The sequence below is a fragment of the Hirundo rustica genome, chromosome 5 (assembly GCF_015227805.2).
Source record: "Hirundo rustica isolate bHirRus1 chromosome 5, bHirRus1.pri.v3, whole genome shotgun sequence".
Taxonomy (NCBI): Eukaryota; Metazoa; Chordata; class Aves; order Passeriformes; family Hirundinidae; genus Hirundo; species Hirundo rustica.
The window spans coordinates 29917129-29935183 of NC_053454.1; the positions used below are offsets into that span (position 1 = coordinate 29917129).

Consider the following 18055-nt stretch of genomic DNA (forward strand, 5'->3'; position numbering starts at 1 on the left):
GTCTGGGTCTTTGTAGCTGCAATGCATATAACTGATTTGGTGATTTCTTTTGTTTTCAGTCCTGTTAAAAGTCTGCCATTGAGCTCTCCAGCTGGCTGGCAGTGGCTCCTGATGTTCCTGTTTGTTTTTAGTCAGCTTAAAAGATAATCAATCTGGGTGAAATTTTTGCTATGATAAAGATCAGTCCCTTCAAAAATAGTAGTTCAGAGAATTAAGCCAGCTCTGAAATTTTTGCTTCTAAATTGCTGGTTTCTGTAGTTGTGAAAACTATTTCTTAATTATTGTGAATAATTTTAACTCTTGTTTACCTGATTGACCTTTGTATGATTAAATGAAAATGCCATATTAAAAATAATGTATATATCTGCAGTTATTTCTACTGGTTTGCATGCCAAAATGATTTTAGTAGGCAGTGGGCTAATCAGGGACTGGACCTGTAAGTGTATTAGGTTGGACTTTTTGACAGTCATAGTCAGGTAGGGGGCTCCTGTTTTCCATTTGTTTAGGATAATGTTGGATTGACAAAATAGCACGTATGATAAGCTGGCCTGTGCCACGTGAGTTTTTGATGTACAACTTAAACATAATATGAATGGAAGTACCATTAGTTGTTTGAATTGTTTGATTTTGTCCTCATTCTTCAATTTTTCCCAACCCAGGTGGAAAAATTGCCGTCCCCTTTCAGCAGATGGAAATTACCGTCCAGTGTCCAAGGCCAGGCAACAGCAAAACATAAGTATGCGACGTCAAGAAAATTTTCGGTGGATGTCTGAGCTTTCCTATGTGGAAGAAAAGGAACAGTGGCAAGAGCAGATCAACCAGTTGAAGAAACAGCATGAATTTAGTGTCAGTATTTGTCAAACTTTGATGCAGGATCAGCAGGTAGATAGGAAGAATGGTTCTTTTGCTGTTCTTATTTGCTTTTTATTCTCTTTCTAACTCTTTCTAGCAATGGCTTCTGGTTTTTGTAATTTGGTCACTGTTACATATTTTCTTTCTACAGACCCTGTCTTGCCTTCTACAGGCTTTGCTTACAGGCCCCTACAGTATGATGCCCCATAATGTTGCATCTTCACAAATACATCTTATTATGCATCAATTAAACCAGTGTTACACTCAACTGACTTGGCAGCAGAACAATGTCCAAAGGTGTGTTGACTGTATTAGTGTTTAACTATGGAATTTGAAATGCTTCAGTACATTGAAGAATGGTTATATGAGTAAAAGATTACAGATAATGGTTAGATATGAGACTCTTGACTTCTGAGTTTATTACAAGCTTTTGAAATTGTATGCATTATTTCTGGTTGTCTTTGTTTTTTTCTTCCCACCACCTCTTTAACACCTTTAAAAGTACTTCTCTAGTAATCTTCATTGAAGAGAACCAAAAGTTGGCAAAAATCTGCTGCAGTAGTTATTTTTTAATATGCTTTTGTGTCTGTAGTCTTCACTAGACTACCTGTCAAGATTCTGGATTCCAATGGTAATACACAGCAAAAAAGATTTTTGTCCTTTCTTAGTGTTTTCAGATAGAATTTACGCTTCTTACATGCCATTTGGATGTACTACGTTTGCCTTTTTGAAAAAAGGTGTTACAGTTATTTTGATTCATTGCATGAAAGTTTAAGGTCTTCATCTCTGGTTTGTGTTTGGTATGTGGTATATAGGTGCTGTCCTCATACATAATTTTTAAAATTAATTTCAGCCTCGGTCCTGTAAATACTTTGTATATTTGATTGCTTCTATTGAAGTTTGCAGCTTGCTTATTTCTTTAGGTTTTTTTGTTCCTGCAGGGATGTTTAACCTGTATATGTAACTGTGTATACATGACCACTAGTACTGAGCAGTTGGTTTTAAACCAACTCAGGATTAAATAAAATTAATTTTTGTCATGAGTTTTTTTTTAATTAGCTAAATAAAGCACTTCTTTACATACATTATATGGTGTAGGTGAAATAATATGAAGCTCGAATTACATGAGTATAAATTTACATTTTCCCATATTATTTTTTCTCCAAGTTGTTATTTTTTTCTTATTTTCAAGGTTGAAACAAATGTTAAGTGATCTTATGCAGCAACAGGAGCAACAGTGTCAAGAGAAACCATCAAGAAAGGAGAGAGGCAGTTGTGCACCACCACCTCCATCTCCTGTTTTCTGTCCGTTCAACTTCCCTCCACAACCTGTGAACCTCTTTAGCATTCCAGGATTTACTAATTTTTCTTCCTTTGCTCCAGGTGAGTATTACTATTGGTGTGAGAAGTAACATGAATTTCAAAAACTGACATTTCTCATTTAATTGAAATTGTAATGTGAACTTAGTGAAACTCTGTCACTTTTCCTTTATATTGAAACGGTCTTAAGCAGGAGTTTACTATTTGTTGCTGAACAATTGTATATTTTTACTTCAGTATGAAGAGCAGGACTCTTCATAGACTCTCTTCAAGTATGAAGTTAGTTATACTTAAAAATACTCACTCCATGTAACGTTTCAAATATTCTTCATCCAACATGTGAAAAGCAACATTTGAAGCCTTTACATACCTTCAGCAATCATAGTTGATATGAAATAGCAAATTTCATAGTTGAAATTGTGTTCTCAGTGAACCATGCAATTGAAAGGTGATTATTTCTGGTTTTCTTAGAACTTCAGACACTCATGTTTGTTGTAAATGCCTGTAAATGGAGCATGTTAACCAATTTTTGTTCTCATTGGAGTTACACAATAACTGTTGACTTGGTTACAGTATTCCTAATCTCTTTCTCTAATCTTCTTTTGCTGTTGAATTTGGAGGAAAAGAGTGTAGGTATTTTACTGTATAATACAAAGTAAACAAAACTGTCTTAATAGATTTCAGTCTTATTAGGAAATCAGGAAATAGGCACAGACCTGGATTAGAACTTTCAAATTGCAAAGTCTGTTTTCTGTTTGAGAATGTTTTTAAAATTACATGGAACCTGCCCAAAAGAATACTTACATTTAGTTTGCCACTTCCATAAAGATTCTGATGTTAAAACCGAAGTAGTATGAATCTATGACTTCTTTGGATCTGTAAGTACTTGAACCACTGGAATTTTCTTATCAGTTTAATGGTGGTTGAAGTACTGATAAGGTCTTCAGGCAGACAGAATTCTGCCTTTTTCTGGAACTGTTGTTATTTTTACTTCGACTTTTAGGAGCTCTTTACTGGGATTTCTTGAAGGACCTTATCTCCACTGATGGAATTGTGGTATCCAGTAATGTTAGAAACCTGCACTAAAGATAAATCCTGATTGTTTACAGTGTTTTCAGGATGAAAACAGTTCTTGCTTGCTTCCTCAGTGTATTTTTGCTTCATAATTTCATGCTGCCACACAGCGTGTCTCAGATTTGAATTTTATTACACAAACAAATGAGGTAGGATCTTCTGACTCTCTTGTTTACTTTGTAGGTATTAACTATAATCCAGTGTTCCCATCTGGTTTTGGAGATTTGGCACATAATAGTTCTCCACACAGCAGTGGGCAGCAGGAGCAACAACATCCTCTGGATCATAATACTTCTGGGAAGACTGAGTATATGGCATTCCCCAAACCCTTTGAAAGCAGTTCCTCTAATGGAGCAGAAAAGCAAAGGTATTTAATGTCAAAGTGCAGTTCTCCTTTAATAATTTCTCCTCCCTTTTCTGGGGCTTGTGGGAATTCATCATTCATTAAGGGAATTTATTGTCATAGAATTACAATATGAGCTTTACTTATGTAACTTCTAGTTTAATTTTTTTCATTTTTTCAGTAGTGTTCTACTTTTCTATATATTAATTATGTATCATTTCATGAACATTTTACAAAACCACTCATAGATTGCATTTGTTTTTAACACTTTCTGTAAGTGGAGGAAGATTTTGTTTCTATGGGATTGTTTTGAAACTGAGTTGTTTGAATAAGTAGAGGATATAATTTCAGTGAATGCTTATTTTTTTGTGCTGCTGTAGATTGTACTGAATGTTGTTTTAAGAAATGCTTTGACCTCTGGTACTATTTGAACACAGCAGCAGCTGCATTAATACATTTCACGCTGAAACCAGTGATAGATGGGAAGTCCTTTCCATTTGGAAGGGTTCTCTGGAATTATTGATTTTTCAATATTCATTTGATGTCTAAGTAACAAGGGCAGATAATTTGCATTACGGATAAACTGTTTGCCTGGTAATACATGGTGTTTCTATCTGAGAGATTAGGTTATGGTATACTGAGGTTGGTCTATTAGTCTTTTTTTTTTTCCTGATAGAAGGAATCATAGACAACTTGAAGAGGAAATGGAAAAAAGATCAGCTTGGCTTGATGATAGCCAAGAAATGAAGAAAGATGATCAGTCTCAGCTGAAAGCAGGTTTTACAGTTTCAGTACAAAACATTGCTTCTGGTCATAAAAATCAGTGTGATCTGAACCGGAGAAGAGAGTTTGATGAAGAGTCTTTGGGAAGTTTCAGTAGCATGCCTGATCCAATAGACCCAACTACTGTGACAAAGACATTTAGATCTAGAAAAGCATCAGCGCAAGCAAGCCTGGCATCAAAAGATAAGACACCCAAATCAAAGAATAAGAGGAAGAGTTCTTCTCAGTTAAAAGGCAGAATTAAAAATACTGGTAGGTTGTAAAGTAATCCTGGATACTGTGGCAAACTTGGCTTGGATTATAATCATTACATTCCAGAGAATTTATTCTCCATAAATGGTACCTATAATAATGAAAATAAGTTATTGAAATGACTTCATTTTGCATAATACAACTGTTTTTTAGGATTTCAGTAAGGAGAGAATAAATTGAGATACCATGATTTAAAAGGATCATGGTTGCAGGTATGTGCAGATTTGAAATAACAAGGAGAATCTTCTTCATTGTCTTCATGTTCAGACTGGGTTATTTGCTGAAAAATATGCTTCATTAAAATTCTGAGAAGAGAGGGACCCTACCAGTTAGTATAGTAGTACTACTGGGGTTGCCAAGGATTTAGTACTACTGTATGGCTTGACGGTACAGAGGAAGGCTTTCGTCTAGGAAGCATCATTAGTATTTTGCATCTTTAAGAGTGCCTTTGAACTTTTTTTTTTAAAGTAATAAAAGACATTTTGTAAACTGTTTCTTTATTTCTTCCTTTTCATTTCCTCCCATTAGGTTATGAAAGTGCAAGTGCTTCTAGTGCGTGTGAACCCTGCAGGAACAATAAAAGCAGACACTCTGAGGATGTGGTTCATGCAAAGGTGTTCAGCAAAAGGAATCAGGAACAATTGGAAAAAATAATTAAATACAGTAGATCTACAGAAATGTCCTCAGGTACTCTTTTCTAAATGTTTAATTATTTTGTCAGCTTCTGTGAGTAAGGGACCTTAGTCTCTAGTGTGTTATTTAAATGCAGTGCATTTTGACAGGAAGACAGGACTGTATATTTAGCATGTGGATTTTGCATTTTAATTTTTAAGGATGCTGTAAGTGTAAATTTGTAAAAAGTTGGATATTAATTGCTTTTGGGTGTTTTCTGTATATTAAGTACTTGATTAAAGTAAATTAGTACAGATTAAAGGAAATTAGTACAAGAAGCAAAAATGTAGCCAATCTCACCCATTTGTCGGTTATTTTATGAGAAGTAACTGCAAAACTGATGAAACTGCATAGTGTTTAAATTACATCCTGTACTGCATACATGGCTTCTTCCTATTCATGCTTAAATGAGCTCCATCAAATATCATTCAAATTCAGTCTTATAACATCACATAAACCCTTACGTTTTTGCCATCTGCACTGCTTTTCTTGTATCTAGATCATAAAAATTCTCTCCTGTGCCTTTTTTGGTTCTGCCAGTATTTCTGTTTTGTTTGGGAGATGTGGAAATTTTAGTTGTTGTAGCACAATATAAAGCTTTGCCAGCATAGCTGTGTCCACACTAAGAGCTGTTTATTAGTGTTTGTAATACACTTCACTGGGCAAGTTCTCATTCTCACGATAAGCAGCTCTGATGTGGTTTGGATAACTGAGCAGTCTTCCTCCTGCTGTTTTGTATAGACCCTGTCTTTATTTCTGGTGCGCATTTTTGTGTTTATCACTGTCTATCCCCACTTTCCTACAGCGCATGCTAGGAGAATTCTGCAGCAGTCTAACAGAAATGCATGCATTGAAGCGCCAGGTAATGCATTCACTGCTTAGCTTCAACAATGTCCTATTACTTTTTTTTTCTTACCTTATCTTTGGTCCTGTAACTCACTGTTTAGCAGATGTTCAAGATGAGTGCTATTGCAGCACCTTCTCTATAACCAAGAGAAGCAGCCTTACATGAAATGCAGTGTTACAAACTGCTTGGGATTACAGTTGAGGAGAACGTGGTTACCATGTTCTTGATTAGTAACAAATACAAATAGAAAATACAGAGGTAGATACTACATCAGAAAACTAATTTCAGTAGGCATTTTTAGTGTGTTTAAAAGCTGCTATTACATATTAATAATGGGGCAGGGTTGCAATTTGTGGTAGCTTTTCAAAGATGGAAAAAGCTTGCCTGTGCATAAAAAAATTGGTTAACTATTTGTAGATAATCAAATTGCACAGTAATGTTTGCTTTATTGCTGATAACTTCATTAACTCGAATACTAACAATTATGCATCTGTTAAACTGAGTTTTCCAAATTTAACTGTGTTTTCATTCAGCACTTCCCAATAATGTATGTAGTAATTTGATTGTTGTGATGAAAGGATAATCCTTAATTTTTGAATGAATGGGAGATTTAGTAGGGAACATCTTCTCGTACATGTGTAATAGGTTTAAGTGTAGGAGTTTTTTTGTGAACTTGGGAGTGATACTAGACATGTATGAGAATGTAGTATTTATGTTGGGAAAGAGTGGCTTTCTTGAGTTCAGTCTAAAGCTTTCTTAGTGCTGCTTGTGCTGCACAAGTGTGGACTGCTTGTATTATATAAACTTGAGACCTTTCGCTGTCTTTCTTGAAATGTTTTAAAACTCCATTTTCAGTGTTTTAATACCTATTCTGAAAGCATCATTGTGGTGTGTGCAATATTCTCTTCTATAAAGAATACTTTGTAAAGGTATTGTTCAGAAATGTAAAGAAAATTATTTTTATGATTGCTCTATATTGTATTTCATATATTAAAGATTGCATAAGGGATAATTTAAGACTGTTTGCCCTTCAGGAAATTAATAAGCTTTATGGAAGGAGCTATTAGGGAATCTGCAATGATTGAGATGTAATTTATATACCTGTAACTTGCATACCTGATAGGCAGTTTTCTGTTAAATGGATTCCTGTCAAGGATTTAACAAGTTCCTTTATTTTTTTCTACAGAAACTGGTAGTGATCTTTCTATGTTTGAAGCTTTGCGAGACACAATTTATTCTGAAGTGGCAACTCTTATTTCTCAAAACGAGTCTCGTCCCCACTTTCTTATTGAACTTTTCCATGAGCTTCAGCTGCTAAATACAGATTATCTGAGGCAAAGGGCTCTATATGCCTTACAGGTATGCACAGAATTTTTGATTTTCTATATGAATTGGGCAAACATTAGATCTTTTTTTACAGCATAGATTCTTTTCCAGGATATAGTGACCAGGCATTTATCTGAGAAAAATGAAAAAGGGAAGTGTGCAAAATCACTGAATTCTGCAACATGGGTTGCATCAAATTCTGAACTCACTCCTAGTGAGAGCCTTGCCTCTACAGATGATGTAAGTTTTCAAATTTCCTATATTTCAGTTTGCACACATGTATGCTTGTCAACTGAAATATGCTAGGGATTGTATGTTGTTCAAATTAGTATTGACTTACACAGACTTTTCTAAACAACTAGTGGAAAGAGAATCAATGCAAAAGTGATAAAATATGGTAGGATTCTCAGTACTGCAAATGAGTGATATGTCGGGAATGAATGAAACATAGAGAGGGATGTAAATTGGAAACTGATACATCAAGAAAGGGCCAAAGTCCTCTTCTGAGTGAAGTCAGAGCAAGTACTGATCACATGATTCTCCAAAAATTTTTGCTTTTTTGTATGTGAAAATCACTTACACCTCTGAAACTGTAGTTTCTTACATATTTTGTACTTGGAGTATTTGAAGCAAGCATGTTAGATTCACCTGATGGATTTATATCCTGAAAGTAGGGTCCTTCTCCAGTCAGGCAGTCTGATACCACAGCAAGTCACTGAAAAGAATTGTAGGCTTATTCCCACATCTGTGAGTACAGTGTGTTCCTTCTTTGTATTCAGTTGTCTGGTATTTTTTAGGAAACTTTTGGCAAGAACTTTTCTACAGAAGCATGTCAAGATTGTGAACAGCCTGATGTAGACAATGGGAGTATTATGTCTACTTCTTCGAATTTTGAACCCTTTGCCACTGATGACCTTGGTGAGAATGATGTGACTTAGTGTTACTCCCTCCCTCCATAAATACCTGCAATTATCTGCACTTTAGTACACTGTTATTTGATTTTTAGTGTGTAATCACGTTTTGTCCTACAAAACATAATTAAGTTAGCTAATTGTGAAACACTGAGTTTATCAAAATGTGTAATAAAATATTATATCTAGATATATGTAGATTTCAAAACTTGGGGCCTTAAAGTAATTTTTGTCATTGTTTATTTGTCTATCAATTGAAAATTTTATATTTAGATTAAAAAGTGTTTTTATTCTAAATATAGGCAACACAGTGATTCACTTAGATAAAGCTTTGTCTTGGATGAGGGAATATGAGCGTATGAAAGTTGAAGCTGAAAGTACCCTTGACTCTGAGGGCTGCTCTAGTAATTTTCAGGGTGCTTCTACTGCTAAATTAGAAGGTATGCACATATACATATATTTTGTTTAGTTTTCGAAAAGAATGATAGTAGCTGTCAAGCTAAATTTCTTTCCTCTTTATTTATATTGAAAACTTAGCAAAGTTTGAAAGAACGTTTACATAATTAAGGAAATAAGATTTCTTTTTTAAAATAGAAAATTAGTTCTTGAAAGTGATATTTCTTTAATAGCAACGTTGAGTATGCTAAATGCACTGCTTTTTAATATTTTTTGTCATTGAAATGAGGTCCAGGTACCAGTGAATGTCAGTCTGTGCCGCAGTCAGGTGATGTTTCTGCAGTTCCATGTCCTCGTATAGATACTCAGCAGCTTGACCGGCAGATTAAAGCAATTATGAAAGAGGTCATTCCTTTTCTGAAGGTAAGGGGTCTTTAGAATCTCGTGTGAACTAGAAGAATGAGAGATGCACTTGTATAATTGCACAGAAGAACATTATTTAAAATCTAAAACTTGCCTCTTAGAAACAACGGCCAATAAATATATGTTCAGTGGCACATTCTGCTGAAGATGAAGTAAGAATTAGATGTTCCTGCAGAAAGATTCTGTGTAGTTTTTAACAGAAGAAATAAATGGTGAGGTTTCTAGATTTCATAGGGCAGGTGGACTTGACACCAAAAAGAATAGAGGTTGCTTGCTTTGGAACTGACAAAATTAAATAGAGGAATGTTTGAGAATGTACTTCTGAAATATTTGGTGCCTTTTAGCAGGCAGAATTGAGATCACTGATTAAAACTTACATATACAGTAATAAGGTATTTTTTGAAGAATAACTCTGAGGAGTGGAATTTTAGCATCATTTTCTCCTGATTACAAATATCTTTAAAGTTGTTGAGAGCTTTTTAACTGTAATCACTTCTGTGATTACAAAGAAATGTTCTTCTTTAAAGAAGGAGAAATAGTCACAGTTCATCCTTTGCAAGGTTGGAGAGCAGAGAAGATTGAGTTGTAAGATGCTGTCCCTGTTCCTTTTTATAGTATGCACAGTGTATAAGCTTAGGTTTGTCTGATAAGGTATTTGGTTGAAACTAAGTTTAAAAACTGTATATTGTTGACAAGCCAGAGTCAGAGTTCCTGAAGACTTGTTTTTTATTTACAGTTTTAAGACTGCATATAACAGTAATACTCACTTTAATACACTTATGTACACAGCCACAATATATGAAGCTTCTTAGTTTGTCCAAATACTATAAGATGCCAAGTACTCATGTACTGGAAAACAGATAAATCTTTGTGTTGTTAACAATCAGGCATTCATGAAGTATGGTGTTTGTGAGATTGATTAGGACTTTTTTGTGGTGTGCTGTTCCTTCAGTGGACAGGTGGGTTTTTTTATAAGTTTCTGTATTTGGGTTGGTGGCTAGTTTTTCCTTTGAAGTGCTAACAAAGCTCATTCTGTGATACTTGTTAGGAACACATGGATGAAGTGTGCTCTTCTCAATTACTGACAGCAGTAAGACGTATGGTCTTGACTCTTACGCAACAAAATGATGAAAGTAAAGAATTTGTGAAGTTCTTTCATAAGCAGCTTGGCAGTATACTTCAGGTTAGTAGAATTTCAGTGTTGTTTTGCAACACTCAAGTTGGCTGAAGCAAAACCAGCTTCTCTGAGGTTGTATTTTACACCTTGAATAACATAGCTGCTGTTCTCCCTCAGCTTTGATTCAGTGATGAGGTATTACCTTTGCTCCTAAACTAATGATTTACTGCACACAGAACATCTTTTCTGTCACAGCCAGGTAGCGAGAGGTGTATCTCTGGCCTGTGGCTGTCTTCAAGTAGAGCTCCAGTGATGCTTTTCATGGATATCTTGTGTAAATTCCTGAAAATCTGTAATCTACACTTTTATTTTTTTTTTTCCCTACAAGCATGGAGTTTAAATCATGAGCATATTAAGTTCTGTGTTATGTGACTGGATATTCCATGTAAAATCTGTTTAAGACACTAAAACTTTTTTTAAAAAAATATGAGCTAATACGTATATAATGAATTTTGAGTTACTAGAAATAGGAAGAATACTTAGTCTTTAAAACTTGAAAGCCTGTTTCAGAAACTGAAGAATTATTTCTCTTCACAGGATTCACTGGCAAAATTTGCTGGTAGAAAATTAAAAGATTGTGGGGAGGATCTTCTTGTGGAGATCTCTGAAGTGTTATTCAATGAATTAGCCTTTTTTAAACTCATGCAAGACTTGGACAACAACAGTATATCTGTAAAGCAGAGATGTAAACGAAAAACAGAAACTACTGAAGTAGCGCAGTCTTACGCTAAAGAGGTTTGTTTTATTTTATTTTTGAAAAATGTAGCTTTTCTGAGATGGTATTTTCTAAACTAGTGTGATTACCTTATTTTATACCTTATCTACGTTTATTTATTTATTTTACCAGTTGCTGTGTAATCACAGTATTGCTTGTGTAGGAGTGTGAACTGGTTTCCCTCAGTAAGGGCAAGTCCTTTGTTACAGATGAGTATCTGTTACAGATATCTGTCTGTATAGTTTGTTGGTAATTCAGAGGAAATGTTCTAATGGTTATATGTAAGCATAGAAAGGAATAAACAAGTGTTGAAATAGTTTTAGCACTGGGGGCCATTGAGTAATTTCACCCCAGCAGGCAACTGAGCCTCTCAGAGCTACTCAATCCTCCCTGTGGGATGGGGAGACAATCAGAAGGGTAAAATGGAAAAAGCTCGTGGGTTGAGATAAAGACATTTGAATTGGTAAAGCAAAAGCTGCACATGCAAGCAGAGCAAAACAAGGAATTCATTCACCACTTCCCATAGGCAAGCAGGTGTTCAGCCTCCTCTAGGAGAGGCTCCATCACATGTAATGGTGACTTGGGAAGTCAAGTGCCATCACTTTGGATCACTTTTTGAAACGGAAGGCCCTTTCTCTTTGCCTAGCTTTATACGCTCAGCATGATGCCATGTGGTGTGGACCATCCATTGGATTAATGAGGAACATCTTCTCTGTCTGTCCTCTTCCAAGAGCTGTGTACTCTCCGACCTCTTGCTTTTGGGGTGGTGTGAGGAGCAGTGAAGGTCTTGACTCTATGGAATGCTGCTTGGCAGAAGTGAAAACATCCCTGTGCTATCAACCCTGTGTTCAGCACAAATTGAAAGCATGGCCTCATACTATCTACTGTGAAGAAGTTTTACTGTATCCTAGTGCCAGGGCCAGGTTGTGCATGGCCCCACTACACCCAGCTAAGTGTTTTGACATGTTGGAGGTCCCAGTTCATTATATCTTAAGGTTTGCCAGCTGGTTTCCTTGCAGTAGCTTAGTTAGGCATCATCTTTAACAAACTGGAGTAAATCCTCTGAAGTTGTCATGTGGTTGGTTTGTTGGCATATGCAGAAAGAATCAGTTTCTGGACTTGATGTGTAAAATACATATAAACTTTCAGAAATATTTGAGTGTAGGACATATTCTTGCTCTGAAAAGCAAGCTTTGGCTAGATTTCACACCATTAACATTATTAATTTCAGTATTGCTTTTATTGGGAGCGTAGCTGCTTTAAGTTATATGAGCTCTTTAAAAAATGAATGGTAAAACAGATCATGTTCCATGTATTTATGATTTCAGTATTCTTTCAGTTTTCTTCTAGAAACACAAATACCAAAGCAAACCCTTAATTCATTTTTAAATGTCAGCAGATTATATTTTTTGAACCTGTTATAAAGTCCTACAAGTATTTTCAGGTATACCACCAGCAATATTTCCAGATAATTTAGATATATCAATAGCATGGCTGGTATGAGTGGGGAGCCTTGTAAAGAGGCCAGAGGAACACTCTGAATCCAGAAAGATTTAGACATGACTTCCTCTTTTATCTGAAGTTCCCCACTGGGCCTTTGTTACATAAAGAGCTGGTTTATATCTGCTATGAGAAAGCATGGAGCCAGCTTAGTCAGCATTTCTTCTCTCCTGGAAGACAGAAATAGTGTTAAGATCAGTATTTGCTTCATTGCTGTGGCAGAGGTTCAGATTATCAGAGCCGGAGATGAGCCAGAGGTCGTAGGTCCTGGTTACTTTGTACAAACCTGCGCAATTATCTCTCTATGGTCTTCTGGCAGCCCTCAGCTCTGGAATCCTGATGCAGACATATTTGATCTTGCTCAATTTTCTGGCTCTCTTGAGTCCAGTAAATTAACTGCTGAAAACACAGCTCTTTGTCTTGATCAGAGTTAAATCATGAAGTGGTTTGAGTTGGAAAGGACCTTAAAGATCATCTAGTTTCAACCCACCTGCCATGATGTATCTAATTCTATATGCTAGATATGATTCAACCAGAGACTGTAGGATTAGCACAATATAAACAAAATTGTTTAAATAAGAAGGGTTAGCACAGATTTTTTTTAATGCTTTGTGACTCTGAAATCTTGAAGACATCTGTGTGTACAAAAGTCCCTGTGGCTTCTTGCTGTTTTAAGATAGCAGTTCTTAGTAGGATTTAGCATTTCAGCCTGGCTTTCATGAAGACCTAGTTTGATTCAGTATTTCCAAGCTATTTCACCTTAGAATTGAAGACAGTTTGTGTTTCTCCTAGGTAAAAAAAGGTCTCCAGCTGGATGTTTGTTCTTCTGTTGAAGATGTCGATGAGGACAAAGTATGTGTATGCCTTTCAACTCTCTTTTATTCCTCAGATAATTTCAAAGGTCACTTAGTCTTACTGTTGTTTGTCATAGAATCAAGTGTCTGTAATCAGCCCATTTTCCAGCCTTTAGAAATTTATCAATCTCCTTTCTGTTATTTTCAGTGACTTACTTTATCAAAGTAACAAAGTAAATTATAATTTCCATTTCTATGGACAGCTTAACTATTTTTAGCAGTTAGCATTTTCTCTTTTAATGGTATGGAATGAATTGATTTACTTTCCATCTTTGAAGGAAGGTAGATATTCTGAACTGAAACACGTGGTATTTGAGGTCTCAGAGTCTAAGTCTGGCTGTGCTCTGAGATGTTAGTGTTCAGATTTTGTCCCTATTCTTTTTAAGTTTCTTTCGAAAACCACGGATACCATTGGGGGAATTTGTTGGGTATGAAGTTTTAAATAGTCTGCTGCAATGTTCAGCTTTCTCCAGCCAAGGGAATGATACAGGTGTACACACCAAGTAGAATGTTAATTGCTTTCCTAAATGGATATAGGTATAGGAGCAGGCATGTGTGGGAGTGGAGTCAGTGCGTTCTTCCAGGGCTTAGAGCTTCTGTCGCACTGCTTTGGAAGTAAAAGTGGGAAGCGATACATCACTTGCTATGGTTGCTGTAGTGTAGAAGAGCTCTTTCAAGACTTGGAGCCAAGCTCAAGGCTTTACTTGAAATTCATATAGGAAGAGCAGAATTTTCTCACTCAGCATATTTAGCAAGTCATTCAGCAGAGGTACTGCTAAAGAAATGAGAAGCTGCAGTTAGGAGGAATATTTTTACCCCTCATTTAGGAGGAGCAGGGAAATTGCTGGAAGGTAATAATGCAGGTGTGTCTGTTTTCTTGATAAATCTAATCTGAGGGGTTTTTTTAACCTAGCATGCTGATCAATGCCAACCTTTTCAGATAATGTCATAGTAGTTACGAGAAAAGTTAAATGATCTCTTCAGGAAGTTCTGATGCTGTCTTTAAGGAGTATTGTTCTGCTGTATGCATTTCAAGGCTGTAAGGACTACTTAAACAGATTTTTAATAACTACTTTTTAACTTTTGAGAAACAACTCCTGTAGGGCAGAAACCTTAGTGTAATCCTTAGACAAACATGAAATTGCACAGTATTCCATGTTTTCCTAGGACAAGGATGAGACTGAAACTGCTAAACAAGTACCGAACTCAGGAGTGTGTGCTGGTAATGGAGCACCTGAAAGTATTCGATCTGATGCATCTGATCAAGAGGAAGATGAGGAAAGTGAAAGAGGTCCAGTGGCAATAAGTAAGGCACTTTTATATAGTTCATTATTCCGTGCTTCCACTGTAGTTTTGACCAGCTAATTTTACAACAGGATTTGCATGAAGTAGTGCTGTGTAACACCTTCTCTCACAGATTTTACTGTTAGTCCTTTGTCAGTGAAAGTTTTGCAGTACTGTATTTCCTAGTCATATAAAGGGTTCAATATTCCAGTTAGAGGAGCTATTTTTTTTTCATGATCAGTAGATATGTAAAAATATATTAGAAACAAATTCATTACGTTATATATCCCGTCTCAGCTTAAAGTTTTCCAGCCTTTAACTTGAATGATGTGAGAGCTGTGCAAATTCTACACAGTTTTTCATTTAAATAATGTGGCTTTTTAAAATATGCTTTTACTTTAAAGTAAAGCTTGCAAACATGTATTTATTTTTTGTCCTGTTTTTTTGTCTTACACCAACTACTTCTGGCTTGGATTCCTTTACCATTTACATTTTTTACACCAACATAGGGGTGTTTGTTAGCTGATGTGAAACATACAGATCTTTGAAAGTTAAGTCATTACTGTATCTTAATCATAAAGAATGTTTTGAAGTAAAATATTCATTGCATTAAATTCCCCAACAGGATTTGGCAATTCAAAGGTGGTTTTACACTGATTTGCCTTTAGGTTTATCAAAAGCAGAAACCCAAGCTCTGACTAACTATGGCAGTGGAGAAGATGAGAATGAAGATGAAGAAATAGAATTTGAGGAAGGACCTGTTGATGTGCAAACATCACTACAAGCCAGCAGTGAAATAACTGAAAATGAACAGGTATCATCGAAATTGTAAAAGCAGAACAAACCTGTGCCAGTGCACAGGTTTTCAGTACATATTTATATGTACCTTGTTTTTTCTTGTTGCGCTGTTTTCATACTATTGAAAGTAAAGGAATAATACAAGAAATTATATGATACCAGTAGCTGCTACGTGCAAAATGTAGCATTCTTCACCTGAGTTTGTTATAGCTGATGCCAAGGTGGATGGATGGACAGAGACAAAACTAATGTTTACATCTGCTATGAGAGAGGAAAAAATGTTAAGCTGCAAGTGAGAAGTTAAACTTTCAAAAAAGCGTAATTTTAAACCGTTAAGGTAGTCCTTTCTCTGTGTTTGCTGAGATCAAGTTCTAATTGGGAGTAATTCACTCTTGTATTCTATCATGTCTTTGTTTGTCTTTCCTTCAGTATGTGATAATTATTTCTGGAACCAGTGGTGAAATGTTACTGGGTATGATTGTCATTTCATTGTTAGTTTTCTTAAAAACATATAAATATGTGTGACCTGGTTTTGGAGAATTGTCAGTTCTTTGCATATCAAATGAGATTGAAAATCTGTTGAAACAGGTACTTACATTAGGCAAGGATGTAATGGGAACATTTTACTTTAAAGGCTAAAACAGTAGATCTTTTAAGTGGAACCGAAGAGTTTACCTGGAAACTACTGTAGCGAAAAGAAAATGTTCAGATAGAACATGCCTATCAGTGTTAACGGCTTTGTAAACTGTTGCTGACTAGCTGGGAAATAAGAACCTGCTGTCTTTATTTCAAACTAGTGGAAAGAGAAATTCATGGAGCAGGTGTTTCTGGTTGGTAAATTTGCCAATAAGCTATAAAGCTAATCAGTAAAATTTTGTTCTAACTCATTTTTACCTTCCCGAATAGACTTTGAACCAAGAATTGAGCAAGGCAAAAAGCAGTGAGATTTTGTCATCAGAACAAGAATCTGTTAATGCTAAAGGTAAGCCCTGTATGCAGGAGTTGAGAGACTAACACTTCCATATGAATTTGCTTATGGTGAGAATTGTCTTGGACAGTGTGATACATGTAATTAAGATAAAGATCAAGTGTACTGTCTTTTTCATGGAACTGTATCAGTTGCCTGGATATACCTCTATTGATACTGACACAACAAACCTCTTAAAGAGGGAACACAGAATAATCTTACTTAGGTAAATGTGGTTTTGATGCTTGAGATGAGCGAGAATTTTAGCTGATTGCTGCAGCTATTGGGACACAACTCTATCAGAATTAACATGTGTTGCCATGTTTTGATGTTTAGATTTGTCTTATCCTTGTTTTTCCTGCTACTACCATTTTACTAGTTAATGAAATCACTTCATATTTTAGGGGTTTTTTTCTGTGAGTAATGTTGTAACTGATTAAGAGTGAAGAAATTATTTTCCATCAAAAGAAGGAAACATTACTGGGTTGTATGAATGTTATTTCTAGTGTAACTGTTGTTAATTACCACCTTCCCTGTGTTTTTCTGTTGCAAACACTAGTTTTGTTCTTGGCCTTTTTTTGTAGACTAAAAATAGAGTGGCAAAATATTAAGGAATTTACTGTTCTGTATTATATCTCCTCATGCCTAGAATAAATATTTTATAGTAGGTCACTTAGTTCTGGAAGTTGTTGCTTTTTGTGGGTTTTTTTAAGAACTTTTTTGAGTCAGAAATCAAGGCATGTACTCTCATGTGATAAATATATCTTATTTATGCTTATACTTAAGTGTGTAAGGGTACAAATAACTGATGTTTTACTTCAGTGAGCTTTGTGTTGGCCTAAGAGATTATAATTCACTTTCAGTGCTCATTTGGAGCTTTGGATCATAATTTTTAAAAGGATAATAATAATCTGGCATTTTTGTATGTTCAGAATATTTTACTATCTGTGCCTAGTTGAAATGTAATTCTGTGGTTTTAGGTGAACAAGATGTGGCTACAGTCGTGCCTCATTACCTCAGTGTCGTGGAGAATACACCAGCTTTAACAGTCAATACCCCAGAATCCTTTCTAACAGCCACTGTGAAAACAGAAGGATCAAGCTCATCTTTAGCAGTGAATGAAACTCAAACACCGGGTACCACATGTGCAGAAAACAAATCCGGTGCAAGCTCTTCAAGCTCCATGGCTGGCAGCCCTGATACAGAGTCACCTGTGCTAGTGAACGAATATGTGTGTATAATTCAGTTAAGATACATCCAAGAGAAATTACAAGCCTTTTTCTATTACAGTTATTTCTGGTTTGCAGTCTTGCTTTGTTTCTGTCTGCAAATTTGATAGGCGCACTGTTTTTTTTATGTACTTTAATAGTTTTAGAGTGAAAAGAAAACAAAAGAACACTTCTTAAATACCACAATTTTTATTAACAGGAACCTGGTTCTGGAAATGTAAGTCAAAAATCTGATGAAGATGACTTTGTGAAAGTAGAAGACTTGCCCCTCAAACTTGCAGTGTATTCAGAGGTATTTTGATATTATTTGTGGGATTGTTGTTTAGAAGTGC

At 35.6% G+C, this 18055-nt stretch overlaps 1 protein-coding gene across 17 annotated transcripts in view; it reads left to right on the forward strand.

Annotated features, from left to right (window-relative positions):
* The window catches only part of PCM1 (pericentriolar material 1), a 41020-nt gene that overhangs the window by 20754 nt on the left and 2211 nt on the right, over positions 1 to 18055 (forward strand). For 5 of the 17 annotated variants that reach the window (XR_009207815.1, XM_040063834.2, XM_058420531.1 and 2 more), the window contains 20 exons: positions 660 to 882; positions 1004 to 1149; positions 2045 to 2235; positions 3430 to 3613; positions 4266 to 4624; positions 5153 to 5311; positions 6102 to 6158; positions 7330 to 7502; positions 7581 to 7709; positions 8267 to 8387; positions 8683 to 8820; positions 9066 to 9199; positions 10248 to 10382; positions 10914 to 11111; positions 13384 to 13443; positions 14613 to 14751; positions 15398 to 15543; positions 16434 to 16509; positions 17475 to 17725; positions 17923 to 18015. Coding sequence is in view for 16 of the 17 variants with exons in the window: in XM_040063834.2 (XP_039919768.1) it covers positions 660 to 882; positions 1004 to 1149; positions 2045 to 2235; positions 3430 to 3613; positions 4266 to 4624; positions 5153 to 5311; positions 6102 to 6158; positions 7330 to 7502; positions 7581 to 7709; positions 8267 to 8387; positions 8683 to 8820; positions 9066 to 9199; positions 10248 to 10382; positions 10914 to 11111; positions 13384 to 13443; positions 14613 to 14751; positions 15398 to 15543; positions 16434 to 16509; positions 17475 to 17725; positions 17923 to 18015 (3112 nt within the window). In the remaining variant the exon portion in view is untranslated. The remainder of the gene's footprint in view (positions 1 to 659; positions 883 to 1003; positions 1150 to 2044; positions 2236 to 3429; positions 3614 to 4265; positions 4625 to 5152; positions 5312 to 6101; positions 6159 to 7329; positions 7503 to 7580; positions 7710 to 8266; positions 8388 to 8682; positions 8821 to 9065; positions 9200 to 10247; positions 10383 to 10913; positions 11112 to 13383; positions 13444 to 14612; positions 14752 to 15397; positions 15544 to 16433; positions 16510 to 17474; positions 17726 to 17922; positions 18016 to 18055) is intronic. The other 12 variants (XM_040063841.2, XM_040063843.2, XM_040063840.2 and 9 more) reach the window with 8 other exon arrangements.